At 44.1% G+C, this 18,672-nt stretch overlaps 1 protein-coding gene across 1 annotated transcript in view; it reads left to right on the top strand.

The window, feature by feature from the left end:
- The window catches only part of kcnk17 (potassium channel, subfamily K, member 17), a 64,266-nt gene extending 45,873 nt beyond the window's left edge, over nucleotides 1-18,393 (top strand). Inside the window, exon 5 of the mRNA XM_073869145.1 lies at nucleotides 17,975-18,393. Within this exon, the coding sequence (XP_073725246.1) occupies nucleotides 17,975-18,201 (227 nt within the window). The 3' untranslated portion in view covers nucleotides 18,202-18,393. The remainder of the gene's footprint in view (nucleotides 1-17,974) is intronic.
- Nucleotides 18,394-18,672: the final 279 nt, after the last annotated feature.

Below are 18,672 nucleotides of genomic sequence, written 5' to 3'. Positions count from 1 at the left end.
CTCGGGAGGGAGTGTCCTTCCTCGGGGAAATCCGCCAGGGAGGGGCTGTCGGGGGGAGCGTCAGTTCTGGGAACCAACTCCTTTGTCCAGTACGGCGCGACCAGTAGAAGGCTCTCCTCATTCTGCCTGACTTTGCACAGAGTCTGTGTGATTACGCTCAGTGGAGGAACGCATATTTGCGCATCCCCTGTGGCCAGCTGTATGCCAGCATATCCACGCCTGGGCTGCCCTCGGTTAGTTAATAAAACAGGCGCCAATGGGTTGAGTCCGGGAACTTCTGAAATTGTTACAGCGGGACCGCGCTCTTGCCCGAAATGTATTCAGGCAAGTCAGGATTTGCTGGACACGCGCTTTTGTTAAACGTGCTGATGAAACGATTTAGTACTGTTCCATACATAGAAAAGAGATCCTCTGCACGGGGCACAGTTTGCTCTTTTCCCATTTGACCCGAAGACTCAAAGTATCTGTGTTCGTGCAGCGTCTGCAGAGAATGAGCTATTATAAGCCGACGTAGATATAAGCAGAATGCGAACACCGCTCTCTCTCTCGGGGGTTTTAACTCTGTCTCTAACACCTTCGTTGAGACACAGGGAGAGAGAGAAAGCTCGAATGGTGCTACTTTGTACTGATATGCCCTCCCCTCGGACGCAAAGCGGAGAAGCGGCCTGTGGCGAGGGAGGATGGACACATAAAAGTATGCGTCTTACAGTTCTAAGGCTGCAAACCGATCTGGGGGCAAATACATTGAAATATTGGTTTCCGCGTTAACCCTCTGGGGTCTAAGGGGTTTTAGGGCCCTGGGGATGTTTTGACATCCACTGACATTTGTGCTTTTTTCAGTTGCTTAAAAACATATAAATGGCAAAAGTCTCATAACACTGCATTCAGCACAAGCCGGTGTGTGTGCCGTGGAGCACAAACAGTTACAGCGTGTGATGTGACACTAACCTGAGATCGCTGAAAGGTGTGATGTTTGTCTGGTCTCCAAGACGGAGTGGGCAGACTCTGGAAAACACCCGCTGGCGATAGAGGAGAGGAAGGGTGAGCTGGTGTGTGCCCGCTCACGGCTCTCTTGATCCTCAGGAGACCTGGAGAGGGAAGAGGAATGCACTCTAAGTGTGGTTATGTGGGTACCGGCTGGCAGAGGTGTAAAGAGTAGCTGAAAGTCATACTTGAGTAAAAGTACAGATTCCTTACTGTAAAAATTACTCCACTACAAGTTACAAGTCACCAATTTAAATACAACTTGAGTAAAAGTATTAAAGTAACCCAATTTAAAAGTACTTAAGTATTTTTACTCGTACTGAATGTTGGCTCAAAGATGCACTAGTCCTCAACACAAAGAGACATTGTAGATCTGGGCAGTGAAAACCAAGAAAGCTTATTTATGAGGTTTTACTTCCTAATATAGAAAAGAAATCTAACACCTCAAAATTTTGACCTGGCAGAACAAACACAGATTAAACATAGTCATAGTCTTTTGACTAAAATTTAATTTAGTTTTAGTTATTTTGTCATCTGAATTCATTAAGTTTTAGTCTAATTTTATTCAACTAAATGCCATGAGATTTTAGTCTACATTAAATTTAATTTAAACCCATATAATTTAAGTCTAGTGTCATTGTGGACTTGAATGTGCCATGCTGACAAATATATAGCCTAACTGTTGTTATATAAATATGGTAACACTTTACAATAAGGTTCATTAGTTAACATTAGTTAGCTACATGAGTTAACATGAACTAATAAAGAACTGCACTTATACAGCATTTATTGATCTTTGTTAATGTTAACTTCAACAATTACTAACACTTTATTAAAATCTTGTTAACATTAGTTAATGCACTCTGAACTAACATGAACAAACAATTAAAGCTTACATTTTTATTAAGTAACATTAACAAAGATGAATAAATACTGTAACAAATGTATTGCTCATGGTTTGTTCAAGTTAGTTAATACATTAGCTAATGTTAACTAATCAACCTTATTGTAAAGTGTTACCAAATATTCTTATAGGCCAATCCTAAAAAAGTTATAATCTAAATATATCAAAAATTCCAGTATTAGAGTCCAGTAGGTTGTTACAGTTAATATACAGTAACAGAAACGTGCATATTAAAAACGTGAAGTTGTTCATTTGAAAGATTAATTGAAAACACATGTAGTAGACGTAACAGCACTCTCACATTAAGTGCACTACATTTCTTCAGTCATGCATCCCTCTTTACAGTAAATACATTGCAGCATACTTGAGGACAGTGAAATTGTACACTTATTATCAATCTTAGGCAATCAGTACAGGACATTGCTGGTTTATTTTGGCTTATATAGTAAGTTATATCAACCACCTCAGGTTAGCTGATAAAGTAGCATCAGAGTATATAAAACATTTGTGCTTGCCTTTGAGTTGCGGGATGACCCTCCTGCAATCGCGCTTCACTTTTGTTTTGATTGCAGCATCACATGTTTAACAAAGGGTCCCTTGACAGAAGCAAATGTGATATGCATCCATATGTTTGCGCTTTATCTCTTCTCTCAGATAAGACGCTAACTTTTCTCTACAGTTTATGACATACGCAGCACGCAGATGTCCCGCTACGGTGGCTCAACGCAAGCCATTCAGCGTTTGACATCAAAGTACCGCGAGACCAGACTTCTTCATATGCATTTGATTCGCTCTCGCAGTACTTTGATTTCATACGATTGCCCTGCGTGGCGCCACATGAGGTTCCTCAGTTGTGTGTGTGCCTCTAACCTCGCGACCACAGACTCTATCCATCATCACCCTCTGACACTTTCGTCTCGTTTTTATTTGAAGAATAAACAATGTAGCGAGTAACGTTAAGTGTCATTTCAAATGTAGTGGAGTAAAGAGTACAAATACCCAATCAAAAATGTAATTGAGTAGAGAGTAAACCCAGTAAACAATTACGGTCTTTCAACGATGAAATATGGTTGAAAATAAGTCGGTCCGCCTTGGACTGGCTTACGAAGTGATTTCAACTAAGTAGTTTTGGCTGGACTGTTTGACTACGTATTTTCAACTGACCATGTTTTCAACTCATAATCTACCAGTAAACAATTACGGTCTTTCAACGTTGAAATATGGTTGAAAATAAGTCAGTCCGCCTTGGACTGGTTTACGACGTGATTTCAACTAAGTAGTTTTGGCTGGACTGTTTGACTACGTGTTTTCAACTGACCATGTTTTCAACTCATAATCTACCAGCAAACAATTACGGTCTTTCAACGTTGAAATATGGTTGAAAATAAGTTGGTCCGCCTTGGACTGGTTTACGACGTGATTTCAACTAAGTAGTTTTGGCTGGACTGTTTGACTACGTGTTTTCAACTGACCACGTTTTCAACTCATAATCTAAGACAGCTAGATAATCTGTTATACATGCTAAAACAATGGAGAATACAAATTACCAAACCATGTTTATTATTATTGTAGATCATTCTTGTTAATGATTGCGCTTGCGTACTCTATGGACACTGAGAGACACCGTACTAGTGGAAGTGCGCATGAGTCCTGTTGGCGCTGTTTTATATTCCCCTGCCGGGTTGAAATGTTTAGTTTCGGTTTGTTGCCTGTGGCTGTGTAAGCTGTAAATTGAATATACACTACAGATGTTTATGTAATAAATACGGCTGGTTTGGATTTATCATGGACTCTTCACTCATTTCTACAATTATCTTAAGTAAATGTAAAGAGTTTTACATATTTCGTCAAAGTTATAAAAAATTTGAAACTGCGATTGAGGTGCAATGAGGATTCATGATATAATTACCCCACCCCACCAGGTGGCGGTAATGCACCATTAAAGGTAGTTGCCAACCGCCATAAAACTTAAAGAAGAAGAAGCGAAGAGGCAGGTGAATGTGACGCGAATCTTTCACCCATCATCACAGAGAGAAGCCCAACCAACCGCCAGATTACAGAAAGCTCTGGACTGCTCATAGCAGGGATTTTCAAAGCTGTCCTGGAGGACCACTAGTACTGCACATTTTGCATGTTTCCCTTTTGTGACACACCTCATTCAGTTACCTTACACACCCAGTTCAAGTCTTGCAGTCTTTACTAATGAGCTGAAAATTTAAACCAGGTGTGTCTAATAAGGGAGACATGCAAATTGTGCAGTACTAGTAGTCCTCCAGGACAGCTTCGAAAACCTCTGGCTCATTGCATTGGACTGACCTATGTTTACTGCGCTCTGAAATCTGTGTTGGTATATGTTTATTGCACTCTGTGTTGGTTACTGGACCGACCTGTTTATTGCAGACTGTGAAATCTGTTGGTTACTTGACTGTTTGCACTATTTAAAATGTGCTGTTTTATTAAAGTTCTTATAACCCTTTAAAGCTTTGTTTCATTTTATAAAATGTTATTTGGTATGTTAATGTGGTCCTGTTTTCAACATTGAAAAGATGGATGAATATGGACCAAAATTAGACGTTGAAGATCGACCTGATTTGAACGTTGAAAAGATGGACGAATATGACGTCTTTTCAATTTTCATTTTCAACCTTCAATGGACCAAAATTAGACGTTGAAGGTTTACGTCTACTCAACGTCCAATAGACGACTTTTTGCTAGCTGGGAAAGTTGCTTATATTTTTGATACTCAGTACAAGTACAAAGTAGCCCAAAAAATACTTAAGTACAGTAACGAAGTACATTTACTTGAGTAGCTACTTTACACCTCTGCCGGCTGGACAGCCGGCGGAACAGCAAAATGAAACCAAGGATTTTCCACCTGGTCCTCTTCCAGGGGAGGGAGCGGTGTCTCCCGAAGAGTGATCCCCTCCAACTCCGGGTCGCCCGACTCGGGGCCGCTTGAACCTCCTTTTGCCACGGGTAGCGGGCTGAGCGGGTTATATTTCACATATAACTTTATGTCCAAAAAGTGTGAATGTTTTCCACTTCATAGTTTTGTACTGATGAGAGGGATGCAGACCTGTAAGAGAGTTATAAACAGCTGTTAGCATAAATTGTCCACAGAAATATCCTTACATACATAACTGATGGGTAAATTTCACTGATAGCACTACATTCAGATAAATTATCATGTACACTTAGACTAAATTCAGAACATCTCAGATAAACATCTGCAGTGATCAGTTTTATAAAAAGCTGTTTTCAGATGACTGTTTTTTGGGGTGCCCATCGATTGTCTAGCTTCTGTTTATAACGTGTTTCTGTCAGTGTGTATGAACTTTAAAAACACATCGCATATGGCGTCCATGTGCGCAAGCTCACGTCTCCGCCTAAACAACGCGGCGTCATGAAAACGGTGTCGCGTGTAAAGCGTAATGGATGGAATTGTAAACAATATATGATATTACAGAACACACTTAAAATATCTTGCAGTGCAGCCTTACTCAAAGTTACCATGAAGAGAACAAAAGTGAATAACTGTGTCCAGGGCTGCCTTAACCTAATGTGAGGCCCCGGGGCTGAGAGGTTTTGTAGGCCCCCCTTCCCCTCGATTTATAGTCTCTTTTTTAAGTGTAATATCTAGGTAATCTACATCACAAAATGCATTAGTTTCTTTCGAGACATACAACAGTGAGTTTTTCCTCTTTGAGCCAGAAAACACCATAATATTGTTATTAACATATCACTGAGTCCACTTGAGCATAAACACAAGACACTTTATTTAACAACCATACACAGCAACTTGTGGTGATAATAAAACCAAAATGTGTGAAAGTTTATATGTTTATAAGCTTTATGTTTATATAGTTTTTGGAATATAATTTGCAGAAAATTGCCACTCACTAACTAAATGCTCACCACAGTTTTAAAAATATAATAAAGTTAGTTTTAAAGTGAAAATGCATTAATGATAACAAAAGATAAGACTTTATAGACAGAATCTTGTTAAATGCATAAATGATAACAAAAGATAAGTCTTTATAGACAGAATCTTGTTTTTTAATCAGTTATTTATTTTGTAGGCTACTGAAGATATAGTATGCATTGTATTTAGTATTTATGCATACATAAGCATGTAAAACGACCAAGTATGAATATGCACAAGACAGACAGGGAACATACCTGTATATAAGATCTTTAGATAATGAGATTATAATGGTGCTATCAGGGGATGATCATTTGAGATGGTTTTGTCGCTCTTTACTTAGACTTGCACCTTTACCGTTGCGTCTCTTTCTCGTCTTTCTACAAACAGATGTGTGTACTGTGAGCTGACGTCGCGTCAAACTACATCGCTCCAGCTGCGCACGCATCACTGATAAAAACGCGAGTAAACTTAAACTTTATAACAACTAACAGCATTATGTGCGGGAACTCCTTTCTTAATTTAGCGGCACAGTTTCTTGTGCACGTTTGGAGAGACTTCTGCATGCCAGAGACTCAGACAGCTGAACGAGCACAGAGAGAGCGAACGAGCGAGCGCACGCACGAAAGAGAGAGAGACCTGCACCTCACTGGCGCTTATTATGAAATTTCAGAAATTACTCTTTCATTTGTTGGTGGATTATTTCCCGTTTCTCTGTCACACTCAGTCTAACGTGCAGGAATGTCAAGTTGACAACGCGCACTTAATAACATTACGCGGAATAAAAAATATGTTACGTCTGACATTTTAATTCATGTTAAGTTACAACGGACCAATCAGCAGCCATGTAACGTGCCTTAGAGTGATTGACAGAAAACCCAACAAGTTACAAACCAATATGACATTTTCAGCTCGTCATGAACGCAAACTTGGGAGGCCCTTGAACTTGGGAGGCCCCTGGGCTTCAGCCCAGGTAAGCCCGTGCATTAAGGCGGCCTTGACTGTGTCTAACACAGCATGTAGATCCGCCATTACGTGAAGATCACGCGTCCTCGTTTGTAAACAATGTGAAAGTTTTTAATCACAAGCGTGCAGTCTGCTGAGGTCACTTGTGTAGGCTGAACTGCACAAGCCATAATAGCAAATATAAATGAAGATAAATGACTTACAGTTTCTTCAGGAATATATCCTCCTCCATTGCGTCCTCCATTGCGTCTTCCATTGTTCTTTCTTCTTAGGTAACGTTAAAGATAAATGCTTCTCTTCCTCAATGTCCAGACATAAATGAAGATATTCCTCACGTGTGTGTAAAGTTTATCATCCAAACATGCAGTAAAGTCTTTAAATCTGATAAAACTTTACGCTTTGCTTATTATGGTTTGAACAGCTCGTGTCTTCATTACCATGTCAACAGCGGTACCGCTGTATAATGATGTCAGCCAGGAAAAACAGTATGTCACAGGGTGACTTAGGGCGGAACCAAAAAGGGAGAGGAGAGGTTCCGCCCGGACAGAATTTTTAAAAGCACCTTTCACTTCCCAGTCTCCCTGGCAACACAAATCAGGAAGAAACGAGCCACAGGTGCAGCCAATTTATGTAGCAGCTCTGATTAGAGGAGGAATGAGGACGGGCCACATAAATGGAGCTGTAGCAGCACACAGGAGAAGAGTTGTTTTGGGCACGAGCTCCTTTTTATTGCCTAGGGCAGACTGAACCACACGCCCCGTCCTTGGAAGAGCCGGAGGGTGCCGTTGATCCACAAGAGCGCTTATAGCGAGAGGAAAGAGTGCGGCAGCCAGGAGAGGCGAAAAGGACGGGGCTGTGAGTTAAAGGAGCACTGCACCGGAGGTTTTTTTGAAACGTTGATCCGTAGACCTTTTGGGCTGGAACTGTTGATCGTGAAGTCATCGCGAACCTTAAAGGTTGTGAGGAGAACGAACACATGACGGATTGAGACGAAGTGAAAAAGGGGAATTAAAACGGCATCGCTGTGAGTACCTAGATCTAGCTGAAAGTATCTTGTGTATTAACCTGGCTTATGTTAACTCCCTCCAGGAGAAGGAGGACGGCCCTACCCCTAACAGAGTGTGGTGGGTGAGCCGAGGAAATACTTACCGAAGCAGACACAACAACGACATCACTAGCTGGGCCGCATATTTCCATCGCCAGATCTGAACTAAGCGAAGTGAAGGAAGACGGGCGTCTTTTTCGTACACTTGGAGTGGTGGGTGAGTCTTTGTGCTGTGGACACCTTTATTTTTGACGTGGTGCTGTATATTGCTGTGTGTCTTGTCAGATTAACCCCCGCCTTCACGCACTTCGTCGAGAGAAGACAAAGAGGCTGCTGGCTTTAGCTCAGTTCAGTACAGCATACGTTGTGAGCGTGCTTCGTCATTGGGAACTCGCTTAGAGAGACCAATCTACTTCGAGTACTACTAAAACACCAATGAACTTGGCATTGAGGTATTTGCATAATGCTGACGCCGCCCCGCCAGGTGCGTATATAAGCAGTAGGTGCAAATATGGAAATTAGCTATTTTCGCTTTGAAAGCTGGCAGATCTACTGCTATCGAGAAGCTCTCTTACCTGCTCGGGAAGACGCTGCTGGCTCGTAGTTGATTGAAGATTCCAGCCTTTGGAGTGGAAGCTTGCGGATCTTCACCTCAGTTTGAACTTGAGTCTGAGTGTGTGCGTTGCCTCTCCCTGCGCGCTTCATCAACTCAGCACAGCTAAGAGTGTTTTTCCTTTCAAAGAGCAGCACTGGTGGAATTTGTGTCTTTTTAAAGACAGCCAATCTCTCGTGTCAAGGCGGGGTGCTTCTTTCTAAAGACGTCATTTTGTTCGTGCAGTTCTGGATGCGGCAAATGTATGGGTTCAAAGATGGTCACAATCTCCGTCTCTCGTGTTGGGCATTCAGCACGCTGAGATGGCGTTTGTGGAGGGTTCATGTTTTCACTGCGAGAGCATGCCCTCACGGATATGCGGAGACGTGTTACGTTCCTTCGGGAGCGCCCCGCCCCTTCGGTTGCGGAGCTCGGTTAAAGATGCCATTGGAAATTTTTTTTCTGCATCACAGTACTGAATCGGTCAGCAGGTATGTCCTCTGGCTCTCAGTGCTGACCCGCAGCAGCGGTTCCAATGGAGAACGGTTGGCTCGTGTTCTACGAGACTGTCGGTATATGTTGGTCCCCCCATACATGTTGCTGCATTGGAGGTGGGCCGTCTGTCTCTGAGGCTGACTCGGATCCACTTCCCCCTTTGGGCCGGGTTGCACACCCCGAGTTTGATCCTGAGATGACGGCCATGCTCCCTCGGGTGGGGGTGACAGTAGCGTGGAGTAGACCAAATCTACCCCACCCGATCTGTCCTGCCCTTTACGGTTGGTACACGGAGCTGCTCATGCGTCTTAACACTCACCTCTAGTACCTTCTGTCACGGTGATCCGTGTCATGTTTTGTGTCTGTTCTATATTGTCATCACCTGGACACTTGTTAATTATCACATCATTCATTCCACCTGTGTGTCATTAGTCTTTGTGTATTTATACCAGTGTTTGTGTCACAGTCATTGCCGGATCATTGTCGCTGTTCCACGTCTGCTCCTGTTGTTCTCTGAGTCTTCCTGTGTTACCTACCTGCACGTTGTTTTACTCCTCGTGTTTTGTTTCTGTTGGTTAATAAATGTTATTTATTCATCTGAACTTTGCACATGCGTCCTAACTTCCTCACTCCTGCATCCCAGTCGTGACATAATGATCCGGTCATATTGGACACAGCAGGTTCACGGAGGGTGGCTCCCCCAGGAGTTTCGTCGAGGGGGAGTAGTGACATCGGGGTTCGTTCCCCATCGGCCCCGATGTCTCTTGGGGACCACCGTGAGCGATCGCTCGCTCCTGCGGGAGGAGGATCGGCCCAGGCGGTCCCCAAACGGTTGAGTCGTCGTCGACGGTCCCTCGGAGGACCACCATCCTGCTCGCAGGGGGATCCGGAACGGACCACGCCCGATCATTTCCCCGGGGTGGCTACCGAGCGAGGGTCTCTGTTTCCGCGAGGGGATGGGAGATTGATTTCCGGGGGCATCTGAACGTCGACGATTCCCAGGAGGGGGGTAATTCGTCTGCCTCGGTTCTCGGAGCGATCGCTCCGGTTCTCCTGGCGCAGTCCGGCCAACCGTCCTGTTGGTCTCATCCCGGCGGCTGCCGGCTTCGCCAGGGTCCCCAAGCCCTCCACCCCTCCCTTGGACTCTCGCTACCAGACTTTGTTTTTGTTTTGTGTTTCTGTGAGTGTCTGGTAGCCACTCGTAGAGGGAGGGGTTATGTCACGGTGATCTGTGTCATGTTTTGTGTCTGTTCTATATTGTCATCACCTGGACACTTGTTAATTATCACATCATTCATTCCACCTGTGTGTCATTAGTCTTTGTGTATTTATACCAGTGTTTGTGTCACAGTCATTGCCGGATCATTGTCGCTGTTTCATGTCTGTTCCTGTTGTTCTCTGTTTGAGTCTTCCTGTGTTACCTACCTGCCCGTTGTTTTACTCCTCGTGTTTTGTTTCTGTTGGTTAATAAATGTTATTTATTCATCTGAACTTTGCACATGCGTTCTAACTTCCTCACTCCTGCATCCCAGTCGTGACACCTTCCTTCCCCGAGGCGCATGATGAGTTGGCTGGGTCATCGAGAATGGTTGGCTCGTGTTCTACGAGACCGCCGGTATCTGTTGACCCCTTCAGCCCTCAGCCCTCACCTCTCTCGATTCACGGGCCGCTAAAGGTATGGTGATGTCCCGACTCTGAAGGGGACAGCCTGTCCTTTCCTCACCGACCGGTAGCAGTTGTCCGCACGAACGGCGTCTGCAAATCAGGTTCGCGAAGAGGCGGCCCCTGCACTACACGGCGTTGCTGCAGGTATGTCAGGTTAAGGCTCTGACAGATCTACACGAGGGAGGTCACGACTCAGCCATCAGTGCGTCCAGGTCACCGCCAGGCTGTTGGTTGTGCGATGTCTACATTACTGGTCCAGGAACACCATCTCAGGCTGTGCCTCGCAGACATGAGTGAGGTCGATAAGAATCGTCTCCTGAATGTCCAGACTGGCCTTTTCGGCGATGTGGTAGAGTGCTTTACAGCAGTAATCGACTCCAGCAGACTGAGTCCATCATGCTGCGTTGGAAGCCAGGTGCCCCCTTCTGGTCCATCTACGCCGCCACCTCAGCCTGCTCCTCGCCGAGGGCGCATGTCACGGCTATTATCGTCCTCTAGGCAGCGCAGAGGAACCCGCTGTGACAAGCCCGCCCTGCCTGCTCAGCCCGCCACCTATGGAGGTAAGAAAGGTCCAAGCGGTCCTGAGACGGGCGACCTGGAATCGGTCAGTCTCACCTGTTCCGCTCGTCTGCTCCATCCCAAGCTCTCCGGTAGTGCCGTTAATTCCCCTCGCACGGTCTCTAGAAGCTTGGCTTCAGCTTACCAGCCCATCCCATTGGTTATTATGTACGATCCGCCTCGGCTACGAAATTCAATTCAACCGGCACACACCCAAATTCTCGTGCATTCGTTTCACTACAGTGAAAGCCAGAGATGGGACACATGTGCAAGTCTCAAGTAAGTCTCAAGTCTGAACTTTCAAGTCTCAAGTAAGTCCCAAGTATTTATTTCTTGGGCAAGTCAAGTCAAGTCGAGTCACAGGCTATGTCAAGTCAAGTCCTGTAGTAGGTCAAGTCAAGTCCAAGTCAAGTCACCTTATTATTGTAATTTTACCTGCAGAATCTTATCTTAATAAAGATATATAGAATATAAAGATATAAAGAAATACTAATTTTCAGTAAAATACATCATGGAATCAAAGAAAGTTGTAATCTCTTCCGTTCGCGCGCTTATATTTGAAATAACGAACCTGAGGGCGCAAAAGACGCAATATGTGAACCGCTCTTAACATTGTAGAATCCAGTATTTTTTCTGTGTGTGCGTGTGTGTGTGTTCAGGTGGCAAACGTAGAAAAAGTAGCCAAGTCTCGTACCGCTCAGATCAAAAAAATATATATATTTTGCCCACATTTGTCCCCAACACGGTATGATGATGGTTAATGGCTACTTTAGCTATTATTACATTAGCTAACTACCAACTAACCAGATATTAACAAATTGACAAGCATTTACTGGGCAGAATGGCTCTTCAAATGACGGACGCAATTGGAGGTTGTGGCTGACCGTGATTTTAATGTTGCATGTCTTGCAACGCACTGTTCGTCTTTTGACATCTTGTTGAAGCCAAAAGCGATGATCCTCGCTACCCCTCCGGCTGACATGTTGATATCTGTTCTAAGTGGGTGTGGTGTGCGTAAGGTACGAGAGGGCATGACTGATGATAGTGTCGTGATTCAGTCATGACAATGCCATTCTCAGCCTGCGCTCCAGCTGGGTCAACTTTATTTTTTTTAAATCGTTTATATATTTTAACTGAAAACATGATGTGAATGTGATTAACACTCAAGTCATTCAAGTCATCGTGTCTCAAGTCAAGTCAAGTCCCGAGTCTTTAACTTCCAAGTCCGAGTCAGGTCTCAAGTATTTTATTTTTTGTCAAGTCAAGTCGCAAGTCACAAAAATAGCGACTCAAGTCGACTCGAGTCCAAGTCACCAAGTCACAAGTCCCCATGTCTGGTGAAAGCGTCCGATGCACATGTACTGCATGCAGAACTTGATGTCCTCCTGGCGGAGGACGCGATCGAGCCAGTCCCTCCAGCCGAGATGAGCTCAGGCTTTTACAGCCCGTATTTCATAGTTCCAAAGAAGGGCGGTGGGTTACGACCGATCTTGGATTTGCGTGTTCTGAACCAGACTCTCCAAAAACGATCCTTCAGAATGTTAACGCCGACACTGATATTTCAGTCAATACGCCCCCAAGATTGGTTTGCAGCAATAGATCTGAAAGACGTGTACTTTCATGTGTCCATTCTCCCTCGCCACAGACCGTTTCTTCGCTTTGCGTTCGAGGGGCGGGCATACCAATACAAAGTACTACCATTCAGGCTGTCTCTCTCTCTATTCACGAAAGTAGTGGAAGTGGTGTTAAAGCACCTGAGAGAGAGCGGTGTTGGCATATTGGATTACCTCGATGATTGGCTTATAATAGTGCATTCTCGGCGGACGCTTTGCGAGCACAGAGACTTAACGCTTCGGCATCTCACCCGTCTGGGTCTTCGAGTCAACTGGGAAAAGAGCAAACTCTGCCCCACGCAGAGGATCTCTTTTCTTGGCATGGAACTGGACTCAATCAATTTATTGGCGCGTTTAACAGAAGTGCGTGTCCAGTCGATTCTGACTTGCCTCGGTTCATTTCGAGGGAAGAACGCGGTCCCTCTGAAACAATTTCAGAAGCTCCTGGGATATATGGCAGCAGCCGCAGCTGTGACACCACTCGGGCTGCTCCATATAAGACCGCTTCAGCAGTGGCTTTACGATCGAGTCCCAAGGAGAGTGTGGCGCACCGGCATACACCATGTAACCATTACACCTGCGTGTCGTTTCATTTTCACCCCGTGGTCAGACCCAGTATTTCTGAGGGCAAGATATGCCCCTGAGACAGGTCTCCTGGCATTCTGTTACACATACGATGCCCCCAGCACGGGGTGAGCAGTCACGTAGGACGGGCTTGCAGTCTCAGGGGTGTGCATAGCACCCCAACTGCCGCGAGCGATGGGCTGTATATCTGGGACTCGTACACTCCGCTACGGAGATGCGAGGGAAGGATGTATTAGTTGGCACCGACAATATTGCGACTGTTGCGTTATCAAACGTCAAGGCGGTTTTTGCGCTCTCGTCACCTGTCGCATCTCCCTCGTCATCTCCTCCTTTGAAGTCAGAAGCATCTGAGGTCCCTTCGTGCCATTTACATCCCGGGTTCGCTCAATACAGCGGCAGATGCGCTTTCCCGAGCTGCGCGCCCTGGCAAATGGCGACTCCACCCCCAGACGGTTCAGCTAATTTGGAAGAAGTTCGGTCGTGCGCAGATAGATCTGTTTGTGTCACCGGACGAGACCCATTGTCGCCTATTTTATTCACTAACCGAGGGCAGCCTCGGCGTGGATGCGTTTGCACACAGCTGGCCGCGGGGGATGCGCAAATACGCATTTCCACCATTGAGCTTAATCGCACAGACACTGTGCAAGGTCAGGCAGGACGAGGAGAGCCTTCTACTGGTCGAGCCTTACTGGATGACCAGGAATTGGTTTCCAGAACTGATGCTCCTCGCGACAGTGAACCCTGGTGGATTCCCCTGAGGAAGGACCTTTCTTTCTCAAGGAGGGGGCACATTATGGCACCCACGCCCCGACCTGTGGGATCTCCACGTATGGTCGTTGAGCGCACACAAGGTTTAGGTGATTTATCGCAAGCGGTATCTAACACCATCGCCGCGGCTCGAGCGCCATCCACAAGACGGACTTACGCGCTTAAATGGAAAATTTTCGTTGATTGGTGCTCTTCGCAACGCGAGGACCCCCGAGAATGCCCCATTAATATCGTGCTTACATACCTCCAACACAGATTAGATGGTAGGCTGTCACCCTCCACCATTAAAGTTGACGTTGCCGCTATATCTGCACATTACTCTTTAATAAACGGCAGATCAGTTGGACAGCATGATTTAATTATTAGATTTCTAAGAGGTGCACGAAGGCTACATCCTTCGCGCCCTCCCTCTATTCCTCCTTGCGACCTGTCCATGGTGCTGAAAGCCCTGCAGGGACCCCCGTTCGAGCCTTTGCAGTCTGTGAGTCTGAAGTTTGACTGGTGCTCCAAATTGACTATCAGTATGGAAGGCCATTAAGACAAAAATGCGTAATGGTTTGATTTGTCTTCCTCCGCTGCCTTGGCAGCCTGATGCCAGCCTCTCACTAGCTGCATCCTCGCAAACCTATGTGTTTGGCTCGGGCATCCACATTGCGTCCCACCGGGTTCCTTTGTGAATATTTTTCCGTGGGGTTAATCCTACTAGCCCACGTTTCCCTCAGCAGAGCACTGCTTTGCTTACACAGCCACAGCTGTCTTTACACCTCAACTACGGTTGACTTTTGCCCACCATTAGCCCTTAACGGGGCGGTGGCTTCCGCAGCATTCCTCTCCCGCTCAGATAGCGCGCTTCCCAGTCGATGGCACTACTGTGGAGTTAAAGGAACATCTAGTGCCCGGCCTTCTGCCTTAAAACCTAATTCTCCTTCTCCTTAAGTGGAACCGGAGGGCTTTATGCAGACACTGGAAGAGGTCAGCCCTCAGTGGCGTTTTGGTAGGGATTCCCAATTCGTCTGTCATGATGTGACGTCGTAGTGACCAACTGAAAGGGAACGTTTCGGTTACGTATGTAACCCACGTTCCCTGAAGCAAGGGAACGGAGACGTCACGTCCTGTCGCCACAGGGCTGCTCCCTGCTGTTTATCGGCCAGTCACACTCTCCCGGCTTTCTCAGCGAAAAGAAGCTAATTTCCATATTTGCACCTGCTGCTTATATATGCACCTTGCGGGGCGGCGCCGGTATTATGCAAATACCACAATGCCAAGTTCATTGGCGTTTTAGTAGTTACTCGAAGTAGATTGGTCTCTCTAAGCGAGTTCCCAATTCGTCGGTCACGACGTGACGTCTCCGTTCCCTTCCCTTCCTTCAGGGAATGTGGGTTACATACGTAACCGACATGCTCTCTTTACTTCAATGCAAATTATATAAACAGGCAATATTTGTTTTCGATTATAATTAGCTTGTTTAAAAGTAGACATTTCAGGCTTTCTTTGGATATGTGTATCATGTTTGTGTGACGAGTATTCACAGAGTTTCAACTGATCTTTGTAACGTGTTTTAAGACACAGCTGGCGGAGACAGAAATGTCAGAATGCACACCCTGTTTATTTTCTTTATTTAACAAAAACACAAAGATCTCTTGTTATTGTGAATGTACATAAATTAAAGAGGACCCTTCACAGTTTAAAATGATGTCAAACACGTAAGTGTATAATTATTAATGATGGAGTATTTTAAGTTGGTTCTGCTATGATAAGGAGAAAACACATCAAAACCCTGGGGGGTTAAAAATACACAGAGCTCTCACGTATCACTCTTTCAGGGAAATCACTCTATAGGTGCTCAGCTGGTGATGCGCACAGGGAGAGGCAACGCACACACTGAAACTCAAAATAATAAAGAAGAACAGTGGAGCTGCGGCGTCCGCTGTGGTAATACTGCTTGTCAAACCAACTTCAGCAACCGTTCCCAGAAGAGCAGAGAGTAGCTTCTCAGTAGCAGATCTTGCCGGCTTTCGAAGCGAAAAAGCTAATTTCCCTATTTGCACCTGCGGCTTATATACGCACCTGGCGGGGTGGCCCCATTTACCAATTACATTACGCAAATACCTCAATGCCAAGTTCATTGGCATTTTAGTAGTAAACGAAGCAGATTGGTCTCTCTGAGCGAGTTCCCAATTCGTCGGTCACAACGTGACGTCGTAGTGACCGACTGAAAGGGAACAGCTTTTAAGTCAACTGTCTCATTACTTTTGACCCCTTTAAAAAGGGGGAGCTACATCTTAAACGGCTGTAATTCCTAAATCCTTTAGCCAATTTGGATGTGAATACCTTCAAAATAAAGATGAGACTGTGCACTGTAAGCCAATATTCATAATATGACTGTAACTGGAATACATTTTGGTAAACAGCTAAAATAACACAAAATCTGCCCCTGTCCCAATATTTATGGACCTGACTGTATTTTTAGAAGAACATTTTCCTGGAAGGTATTTTGTGAAACTTTTGTGAAAATCACAAAAAAAAAGGGTAGCGGGGAATGAGTAGTCAAAAGAAATAAAAATAGTGGGGTACTGGCTCTATATAATGGTTGTGTTAATTGTTTTTATTTTATTGATTTTATTAGGGAATGAAAAGTATTTGTCAAAAGTAATAATTTTGTAATGCATATTCATATCACAATTCAAGTTTTGTCTTTCACTGTCAATTCTCTAACGTGGCACTATTAGGGAATTTCTTTCATTTTTCATTTACAGTATCAAGTGGCAGTTTCCTTGACAGTTTCTTTGACAGTAATACTGCTTGTCAAACCAACTTCAGCAACCGTTCCCAGAAGAGCAGAGAGTAGCTTCTCAGTAGCAGATCTTGCCGGCTTTCGAAGCGAAAAAGCTAATTTCCCTATTTGCACCTGCGGCTTATATACGCACCTGGCGGGGTGGCCCCATTTACCAATTACATTACGCAAATACCTCAATGCCAAGTTCATTGGCATTTTAGTAGTAAACAAAGCAGATTGGTCTCTCTGAGCGAGTTCCCAATTCGTCGGTCACAACGTGACGTCGTAGTGACCGACTGAAAGGGAACAGCTTTTAAGTCAACTGTCTCATTACTTTTGACCCCTTTAAAAAGGGGGAGCTACATCTTAAACGGCTGTAATTCCTAAACCCTTTAGCCAATTTGGATGTGAATACCTTCAAAATAAAGATGAGACTGTGCACTGTAAGCCAATATTCATAATATGACTGTAACTGGAATACATTTTGGTAAACAGCTAAAATAACACAAAATCTGCCCCTGTCCCAATATTTATGGACCTGACTGTATTTTTAGAAGAACATTTTCCTGGAAGGTATTTTGTGAAACTTTTGTGAAAATCACAAAAAAAAGGGTAGCGGGGAATGAGTAGTCAAAAGAAATAAAAATAGTGGGGTACTGGCTCTATATAATGGTTGTGTTAATTGTTTTTATTTTATTGATTTTATTAGGGAATGAAAAGTATTTGTCAAAAGTAATAATTTTGTAATGCATATTCATATCACAATTCAAGTTTTGTCTTTCACTGTCAATTCTCTAACGTGGCACTATTAGGGAATTTCTTTCATTTTTCATTTATAATATCAAGTGGCAGTTTCCTTGACAGTTTCTTTGACAGTTAAAACTAGTTATATTTTCTAATTAAACTAAGGTCTAGTCCTGGTTTAAGATTATCCCTGTCTGGGAAACCACCCCAAAAATAATTATTCTGTCATGCCAATTCTAATTCAACATCATGTGGGGCATGGCCAGATTAATTTAAAGAGAGTCAGTTTATTATTTATTAATGTTTCTGAAACCTAATCACAGTAATGATCGTTGCATGTTTGTTTTTTCCTGCCAGATTACAACCCAGCGATAAACTATCCAGAGTGGTACGGTGGTCTGATTGCAGCCTGGATATTCTTTGGCTTGGCCTGGCTTGCTCTTCTAATCAATCATGGCATTGATTTACTCGAGAGTTTTAATGCTCATTTTAGAAGCAAGCATAGTAAAGAAGAACATGAACAAACACAAGTGGAGGACATTACAGAACAGACTAAAAAACAAGCAGCGGTAGAAGCAACATGAGCATTGAGTTTCTGTATCTACTGTACAAACTCATATATACTTATAATAATACAATATATAATTCATTAATAAATTAATTTCTGTTTAATGTTTTACAAAAATTACCGTGTCAACTATTGAGCTTAATGTTTTAGTCAGCCAACAGCACATTTCTTGATCCAAAATGTTTAAATAAAAGATAATTTGACCATTTCCTGTTTGTCTAACACTGTTTTATAAAAAACTTTTGTTCCTCTTGATATTGGACTTCACAGACATTAAACTGTTGTCACACCACAAACCAATAAATTTAACTTTCTGGGGTACACAATAGGGCTTTTCACACCTGAAATTGTTAACCCTGGGTTATTCTAAACCCAGGGTTAACGGAATCCTGGGTTATTTTTTTCATGTTTCACACTGTTCAAACTTAACCAGGGGTTAAGAGATAACCCTGGGTATTCATTATTTGCACGTTTCACACTGTGCATT

The sequence above is a fragment of the Misgurnus anguillicaudatus genome, chromosome 7 (genome assembly GCF_027580225.2).
Source record: "Misgurnus anguillicaudatus chromosome 7, ASM2758022v2, whole genome shotgun sequence".
NCBI classification, from domain to species: Eukaryota; Metazoa; Chordata; class Actinopteri; order Cypriniformes; family Cobitidae; genus Misgurnus; species Misgurnus anguillicaudatus.
Note: the sequence above shows the minus strand (reverse complement) of the source record. Positions and strands in the feature narration are given on the sequence as shown.